General features: G+C 53.5%; 1 protein-coding gene across 1 annotated transcript; it reads left to right on the forward strand.

The window, feature by feature from the left end:
* Positions 1 to 735: 735 nt before the first annotated feature.
* On the forward strand, positions 736 to 2,583 carry FZD2 (frizzled class receptor 2). The gene has a single exon (XM_058561180.1). The coding sequence runs from the start codon at positions 769 to 771 to the stop codon at positions 2,464 to 2,466; it is 1,698 nt and encodes a 565-aa protein (XP_058417163.1). The 5' UTR covers positions 736 to 768; the 3' UTR covers positions 2,467 to 2,583.
* The last annotated feature ends 6,710 nt before the right edge of the window (positions 2,584 to 9,293 follow it).

Genomic DNA, 9,293 nt, shown 5'->3' on the forward strand with positions numbered 1-9,293 from the left:
GGCGGAGGCAAGGGTTTAAAGAGGCCCTACCCCGGAGAGCGCCTTGGCCCCCGAAAGAAAAGTGATCCAGGGTTGAGGGCCTTGGGTCTGCCGCAGTTCTGGGGAATGTGTGTCTCCGGATCTCGCCGCCACGACTCCGGAGAAATCCCGTGCTGGGCAAACAGCCCTTAATATAATAACAGTTTGTCTCTTTAAAAAGCAAAAGGAGGGGGGGAAAGTTTTGTTGGCATCTGGTTTCTGATCTCATTATGTTGCGGTCGACCAATCCAGCCCTCGGGGCTGGTCCTCGGGTTTAAATCTGATTGGCCGAGAGCACATTTTGGGATAGTGCTTAGAGCTCGACGGGGCGGTTTCAAGGATCCCTTTTTTGGGGGGCTGAGGAGAGGGCGGGGCCGCCGGCGGGGGCCCCCTTGAAACCGACTAATTGGGATCGGAGAGGCCGAGGTGAGGGCTGGAGGAAGGCACAAAGGAGTCGCTGGGCGGAGAAGGGAGGGGAGAGGGGAGAGGCGAGAGGAGGAGGAAGAAGAGGAGAGAGGGCAAGCAGCGCGCGGTGTCTCCGGCGGCTCAGTACGACCGCGGCGAGCTAGCGGGCAGGCGCGCCGCCCCCTCCCCCGCCCGGCCTCCCCAACTCTGCGGCGCGAGCAAAGTTTGCAAAGAGGCACGGGAGGCGGCGGCCGCGGCGAGGCGGCGGCAGGGAAGGCGCGCGGTCTCGGGGCTGGGGGCGGGGGCGGGGGGCTCCCGGGAGCCGGGTGGGGGGCGGCGGCCAGCATGCGGCCCCGCAGCGCCCTGCCCCGCCTGCTGCTGCCGCTGCTGCTGCTACCCGCTGCCGGGCCGGCCCAGTTCCACGGAGAGAAGGGCATCTCCATCCCGGACCACGGCTTCTGCCAGCCCATCTCCATCCCGCTGTGCACGGACATCGCCTACAACCAGACCATCATGCCCAACCTTCTGGGTCATACGAACCAGGAGGACGCGGGCCTGGAGGTGCACCAGTTCTACCCGTTGGTGAAGGTGCAGTGCTCGCCCGAACTGCGCTTCTTCCTGTGTTCCATGTACGCACCCGTGTGCACCGTGCTGGAGCAGGCCATCCCGCCGTGCCGCTCCATCTGCGAGCGCGCGCGCCAGGGCTGCGAGGCACTCATGAACAAGTTCGGTTTTCAGTGGCCCGAGCGCCTGCGCTGCGAGCACTTCCCGCGCCACGGCGCGGAGCAGATCTGCGTGGGCCAGAACCACTCCGAGGACGGCGCTCCCGCGCTACTCACCACCGCGCCGCCGCCGGGCCTGCAGCCGGGTGCTGGCGGCACCCCGGGCGGCCCGGGCGGCGGCGGGTCGCCCCCGCGCTACGCCACGCTGGAGCACCCTTTCCACTGCCCGCGCGTCCTCAAGGTGCCGTCCTATCTCAGCTATAAGTTCCTGGGCGAGCGCGACTGCGCGGCGCCCTGCGAGCCGGCGCGGCCCGACGGCTCCATGTTCTTCTCGCAGGAGGAGACGCGCTTCGCGCGCCTCTGGATCCTCACCTGGTCGGTGCTGTGCTGCGCCTCCACCTTTTTCACCGTCACCACGTACCTGGTGGACATGCAGCGCTTCCGCTACCCGGAGCGGCCCATCATCTTTCTGTCCGGCTGCTACACTATGGTTTCGGTGGCCTACATCGCGGGCTTCGTGCTCCAGGAGCGCGTGGTGTGCAACGAGCGCTTCTCCGAGGACGGCTACCGCACGGTGGTACAGGGCACCAAGAAGGAGGGCTGCACCATTCTCTTCATGATGCTGTACTTCTTCAGCATGGCCAGTTCCATCTGGTGGGTCATCCTGTCGCTTACCTGGTTCCTGGCGGCAGGCATGAAGTGGGGCCACGAGGCCATCGAGGCCAACTCGCAGTACTTTCACCTGGCAGCGTGGGCTGTGCCGGCGGTCAAGACCATCACTATCCTGGCCATGGGCCAGATTGACGGCGACCTGCTGAGCGGCGTGTGCTTCGTGGGCCTAAACAGCCTGGACCCGCTGCGGGGCTTCGTGCTGGCGCCGCTCTTCGTGTACCTGTTCATAGGCACGTCCTTCCTCCTGGCGGGTTTCGTGTCACTCTTCCGCATCCGTACCATCATGAAGCACGACGGCACCAAGACGGAGAAGCTGGAGCGGCTCATGGTGCGCATCGGCGTCTTCTCGGTGCTCTACACGGTGCCCGCCACCATCGTCATCGCCTGCTACTTCTACGAGCAGGCCTTCCGAGAGCACTGGGAGCGCTCGTGGGTGAGCCAGCACTGCAAGAGCCTGGCCATCCCGTGCCCGGCGCACTACACGCCGCGCATGTCGCCCGACTTCACCGTCTACATGATCAAATACCTCATGACGCTCATCGTGGGCATCACGTCGGGCTTCTGGATTTGGTCCGGCAAGACGCTGCACTCTTGGAGGAAGTTCTACACCCGTCTCACCAACAGCCGGCACGGCGAGACCACCGTGTGAAGGGGGCGCCCCTGCGCCGCGTCCCCAGGCCCGGGCCGCACCGACCTTTCCTCCGCGCAGGGGGGGCTCCTACAGACTCCTTATTTTATTTTTTTAAATAAAGAACAATCGAAACCATTTCTTTTTTAGGTCGCTTTTTAAAGAGAACTCTGCCCAACACCCCCACCAGGTTTGTAATTAAAACTGTAAATAGTCTTTGTAAATTTAATTATATATTTTCTATTTAAAAGAAAAAAAAAAAAAGGAGCAGCGAGGGGTGCCAGGGCTGAGGAATGGGCGGGGGGTGGGGTGGGGGGTGGCTACGGGGGATCTCTTTCTTCGGTGCCCTTTCAAACACCACCCGCTACTTTGGTTCGAAGTTTTTGGTGATTTGGCAGGGCTGGGCCTGCTAGAAGAGGTGTTGGCTGTGCGGAGTTGGGAGTTTGTTGAATTCAACTTCTAAAGCCAAATTTGTGAGCCTTCTCGCTGCCGCTGGGCCTGTGGGAGCTGTTGGTTATTTTTGAACAGGTCTTGGATTCTTCTTGTTTTATTTCATTTTCCCCCTTTCTCTCCTCACTTGTCCTGTCTCCTTTACTCGATCTTTGGAACCCTCCCAACAGACGAAGACGTGGGAAAAAAAAAAGCCAAACCAACGGGTGGGGTGATGGGGAGAGGGCGGAGATTGTGTGTGGAATGGCCCCCACTCCTCTGCAGGCAGGAAGATCTTTCTGTGACTTGTCTTCTCAACTCGCTGCCCCAAGCGCCTGGAGTGGGCAGAAAGTGCTGTGTGAAGTGTTTTGAAACAAAAACACTCCCCCACACACATGCTACCTTGAGTACCGATCGTGACTGCCTCCATTTTTAGGGGGAGCCTTAGCTCGCAAATGTTGGGGTTTGGAGATGCCCTTGAATCTCTCCCCTTCTTTCCCCTGCAGTCCCCCCCACCCCACCCCCTAACTGAGTATCTTCTCTGCCGTTCAGGTTAGCAGTTTGCGGGGTGGTTTGTGTGTTATGTATGGGTTTTTGTTGCTGGGGGGTTATTTTTTTCAAAAAAGCAATAAAAATGGTTTGGGTTGGAGGGGACGGGAGGAATGGGCTGGTGGGACTTTTAGTTTCCTTTGACAAAAGACTGGTTTCTTTTCAAACTTACCCAGGAAGAAAAAAAAAGGTGGGTATCCTTGCTTTGGAAGAAGGCTCTGGGCAGGCTCTTTGTGACTGTGGGGGTGGGGTTGAATGTTTACATGACATTCTATATCACAAGATCGATAGAATGTTTATAACAGATGTTTCTTATCTTCCCCCTACCCCCCCCCCCCCACAAATAAAAGTCAAGACTCTTCTTAAAGTATCTTTGACGCTGGTATGAGCATTGCAGTTTCCAATACACATCAATTCCCTCAACTATTTGGAATATTTTAGAATTTTAATTCCAGAGGATTGATTTTGAAGACCAAGGGTGGGAGTGGAACAAGTATGCCACATAACTCAATTTTTCACCATCTCCTGTTTCTTGATAATAGTGCAAATTAAAAGCTAATAATCATAATAATAAAGTGCATTTAATTATCTTCTAGAGGTCTAGCCCTTTAATTGTATTTAACAGGGTTGTAACATTTTATTAGTTTAACCAAACCACACCTCCTGCTTCCCTCTCCCCCAACCTACTTGGTTGGGGGTGGGGTGGAGGAGATGTTCCGTGGCCCAGACATTGCTTTTTTTTAGCTAAATGGTGATGGGGAAAATGGTGCCTTACCACCCTTTGTTGGCAGTCTTTGGGGCAAGAGAGAAAGAAAGTTAGAACTCCTACATCGAAGTGTTTGCATGTGTTAGTTTATGTTGGGGGAGGGGATCTGGAAATGTTTGGTGGTAATTGAAGTCATATGTAGGGCTTTGTTTGGAATTGTATGAAGCCTGGGGATTTCAGCAGAGCCCCCTTCCCAAAATATATAACCTTCCCCCAAATCATTTGTGCCAGTGGCCAATGTAAGTTAAAGCTAGCTTTTTTTCAAATGGTGATGTGTATGAACTCCCAACATGAGATTCCCTCATCTATCACAAGCAGGCGGGGAGCCGCCCTGTAGCTCCATTTGTTGCAAGATACTAGAGGAACCCCGCCAGTGCTGCAGGAAAGAGTTAAATTAGGAACAAATTGTGAGTGTCTCTCTTGGAAAGAATGGCGAAAGCCTGTGAATGGGGAGAGGGGGTGATATTCCAGTGTTTGGGATGGAGCCTAGTGGGTGGAGGAGTGCTGGTCCTTGATGGGGGAAGAGCCTCCCCCACCTCTAACCCCCAGGATCCCAGCCCTGTGCTTTGGACCCTCACAGAAGAAATGGTGGACTGGCAATGAGTATCTTAACCTTTCCTGAGTAGGGGTGGGAGGGAGGGACTTTTGGTAAAGACTGGTCTTCTCAACCTCCCTCTCTCAAAGTCTCCTGCCAACAGAGGGGAATAGGGCCCGAGAAAACTGAAAAAAATAGCTTTTACTGTGGGAGGAGGAGTATAGATAATGAGGTAATTGCCTCTTTTGGAAAGGATAGGTCTTCTAAATGCCCTATCTCTCTCCAAAGGGGTTAGCCAAGGGCTGAATTACCTTACCAAAAGTAGTGGGAAACCCTCCCTGGCTGCTCTCATTGCTCTAATGAAACAACTCTTGGAGGAAGGGAAATGTCAGCTCATGGTGTAGGGGATTTAGGGGAGAAGGTGCCCTGGAGCAGAGACCCAAGGGTGAATGACTTGAGCTCACTGCCTCATCTGGAGAGAGATCTCCACTCCCTTGTTTAGAAAACTCTGTTAAATACATGGGCTTTTAGGTCTGCTCTTGCAGATTTCTAGCTCGCCTTATAGGCAGGAAAAGGTTTACCCCTTGTAAGTGGATTGGTGCCTCCCTCTGGAAGAATGGGGCTATGGTGGAAGGTCAAGGGCCCAGAAGGAAAGCCCTTCACCTGAGGCCTCCAGGCCTGGGCCTGGTCTCAGACCACAGCTGCTTTCTACCTGCTTTCCCACCATCACCCCATCCCACAAAGGAGCAATGCTGCTAGTTCTCTAGGTTGAGGTCCTCTCTCCTCCAGACTCTCCCCTCCTTGATCAGTCTTTGGCTTTTCCTTCCCCCACCCCAGGTTCCCCTCCTGAAGACCGATTCCATTAGTTACAAACTCTTTGTCCTTTAAGGGCCAGCCCCAGAAAAGGACACTAAAGTTTTCCAAGACAAAATTCTTCTGAATATCCCCACAGAATGAGGATCAGTGGGATCTGGAGCTGCCGACTTCTGGATTATTCCAAAAAGCTCTCCAAGAGGGTGTTGGGGTCCCAGGTCTGGGCTGGATTCTGGAATTGGGGAGATGCTGTCCAGGGTGCCATAGGGCACATGTCTGGGGGAGCAGAGCCCAAGCTTCTGCCACTTCCAAGGCATCATCCCTTTGATAATATCGCTGCCTGCTGTAGTAGGGTCCCTTCCTTCTCCTTACCTCTAAATGGACCTTAAACTTCTGGAGGCCACTTGACCCCTCCAAGAACCTGAAAAAGCTTTGGACCTCCTGGGAAAAAATGGCCAGAACCTCGTGAACACACTATTTTGCATATAACTTTAGGAGGTTTATGAACCATCTATCTGTGCACACCCCATCCCCCACCCCACCTCCCACCTAGTTGTCCAATCCCTGGTTTAGACATTTTCTAGTCCTGATCACTGGGTATCTGCACTTCTCCAAGGGGCAGCCTTTACCTTCTCAGACTCAGTGTCCCCCAGTCTCTAATCACCTCTGCTACGGAAAGGGTGGTCAGGAGGAAAAACCATCCGGCCTACGAAACCAGGAACACCAGCAAACCAGGTTATGCACTCGGTCCTGTCTCTTGCAGGTAACAAGTTATCAAGATGCGGCTGATTGGAATGAAAGTGTAATACTTTTATAGTTGAGGAAAAAAGGAGAAAGGGGCAAACCATGTGTGGAGAGCACAGGCTTTGGCATGAGGCAGTGCCAGCTGTGAGTCCTTGTGGAAGACTCCTAACCTCTGAGCCCCAGTCCTCATCTGTAAAAAGGTGACAGTACCTGTCTGGCAAGGTCGTTGTGAAGGTTAGATCAGATGATGCATGTTCAGAGCCAGCACGTAGTAGAAGTTCAATAAATGGTAGCACTCTATCAAATTCCTAAAAATATAATCACTGGATCAAAGGATGTGCATTTCTTGAGGACTTTTGGACCTATTGTTACTGGTAGGTTTAACAGAATAGAATGATTTCTTGTGCTCCCCGTTTTTCTACCTGAGTCGGAGGGCCAGCTCCAGTCTGGAGGCTGCGGGGGCGGGGGGGGGGGGCGGGCAGTGGTTTTTTCTCCCTCTCTCTGATTAGGACAGAAATGTCTTACCCGCCTGAGTGAGCAGGGCGCACACGCAGGCGGGCTCTCTCTCCAGCCGGCTTTGAAGCTGGCTAATTAGGGCTAGGGCTGTCACAGCTAGCTTCCCCTGGCCGTCCCCCTCCTCCTGTTCTGCCCCCTTCCCAGCTGCCATGCCCTTCACTGCAGACACGCCATCCAGTAAGGCCCTAGGATTTGAGGCCTGGAAGGGCCAAGGCGAAAGCAGCTGAGAAAGGACGAGATGAGACTTGAGACGTGGAACAAGCTCATAGACATTGAGGACTGCCTATGGCCCAGACCCCTGCTTATTCCTAATGAAGCCTGGAGAGGAGCCGGCCTGGGCCGGGGGCTGAGCCCTGGGCCCTTTGTTTGAAAGCCAAGCTTTCTGAAGCCTCCCAACCTGGCCCTTATAATTAGCCCCAATCAGAGTGTTTATGTCGGGGCCTCGTGCGGAACTCAGAGCCCCGTGATTTCCTTCCAAACCTGGAGGGAGGAGGGAGAGGGAAACGGATTTGTGTGGGGACAAGCAGAAAGGAGGATGGGGTAGGAAGTGATGAGAAGACCTGGGGGGAGGGGAGGAGAGGAGGTCCTGGAGAAGAGAGGACAGCCAGCCTCCATTTGGCCAGTGCAGGAGTCAGGGCCCCTCCCAGGGTAGCTGGCACCCTGGCATCCTGACCCTGGGCCAGGTCTGCACGCCTTCTGGGCAGGCTCTGTGGGTGGGTGGGCTTGTGCCAATCGGAAATGGCTTGGATATAATTAACCCAGCTAATCACCAGCCTCAGCCCAGTGGGAGGGGAGGGTACAGCCTAGAGCCACGGCTCTCCCAGGAAGCTCGGTCTCCCTATTCTGCTTCCTCTGACTGGGGCCTGGGGTGTGCCAGGCTCTGCAACTGCTTAGGATGTTGGAGTCGGAGGGTGGGCAGGGAAGGGATCTAGGAAGGGAGGGTGCTTAATTCTCATCTCAGGCCTCACCCAGAATGTGACAGGGGGGAGTGTGCCTGAGGTGGCCATACTGGTGGGGGTGGTGGTAGGAGTGTTGGTAGGGGTGGGGGTGGAGGACAGCAGGAATCATGGGCAGGAGGGAGGGAGGGAGGGAGGGAGGGAGAGGATTCCCAGCCACTGCTCCCAAGTGGCACTGGGTGTGTCCCAGACTCAATTAGCATTTCCCTCCAGGTCTAGGCCTCCCTGGGAACTCTCTGGGGTGGGATGTAGCTTGTAGAGAATTATGTGCACTAGGTTTAGTGTCCTGTGGGTGGGGAGGGGGCAGAGTGTGGGATTGTGCTTGTAACTCCCTTGCTAAAAATCCTGCCAGGCCTCCAAGGAGTGTCCCAGCTCCCTTCCTCACTCAGCACATAAAGCTTTCCAAGATCTGCATCTGGCTCTTATGTCCCCAGTCTCATTTCCCACTGCTCTTTGCTACACTCTTAGGTGCTAGCCTCCACAACTCATTCTCAGACCAACCATGCTCCATGACTTTGCACATACTGTTACTGTGACCTGAATGCCCTTCCCTTCCCTTAGCCTGGATGTTAACCACTAGTGCCTCAGAACTTACCTGAGGTTAGGTGGCCCCTCTGCAGACAGCCGTATCCCAGGCCAATCCTGTCCCCACGCTGTGTTCTCACCTGTCACAGCACATCGCATTATTGTTAGTTATTTGTCTCTTTTCTTGACTGTGGCCTCCTTGAGGGAGAGTCTGTGTTTGGTCTTTTATCTCTATCCCTGAGCAAACAATATGCCTGGCACATGGTAGGTGCCCAAGATCACAGGCTCTGGAGCCAGGCTACCTGAGCTTGAATCCTGCCCCAGCCTCTTGCTAGCTGTTGACCTTGGGCAAGTTAACCTCTCTGTGCGTTATCTGTAAATGCGAATAGTAATTACACTTACCTTGCAAGACTGGTTTGAGGATTGAACAAACTAATTCAAGTAAAATGTTTAAAACAGTGCCTGGCACATAGTAAGTGCTTAATAAATGCTGGTTAAGCTTATTCATTCATGGATTGGCTCAGCAGATGTGTATTTAGTGCTTACCATGAGTCACGCACTTGCTAAGCCCTAGAGATGAACAGATTCTGTCCCTGCCCATAGGTAGCCTACCATCTATTTCTTGAATGAAGGAATGAATAAGTATTAGGCATGGTACTTGTGAGTTTCTTTGTTAAATGTTTTGTTAAACAAGCTCACTATACAAGTGTTTGAGAATGTGTCCAGGCTCAAATATGAGATCATGATGTATCTATTTGGATAGTGTAAAACAAGCAATGAAATTGGGGACAATCCTTTATAAACTTGACAGATGTAATCTGGTGTTTGGAGCATGTGGGAAAGCTTGTCCAGGACAGTGGATCCTGGAAGCTTCCTGCTAAATCTTCACTGCTGATGAGAATGTTAAAAAATATTTTTCCTACAAGACAGAATAATTACTTTCATACACATATACAATGAACACATCAAAATTTTCATTTCACTCACTAACTAGTAAAGGAACCAGTAAGATGTT

The sequence above is a fragment of the Diceros bicornis genome, chromosome 18 (assembly GCF_020826845.1).
Source record: "Diceros bicornis minor isolate mBicDic1 chromosome 18, mDicBic1.mat.cur, whole genome shotgun sequence".
Taxonomy (NCBI): domain Eukaryota; kingdom Metazoa; phylum Chordata; class Mammalia; order Perissodactyla; family Rhinocerotidae; genus Diceros; species Diceros bicornis.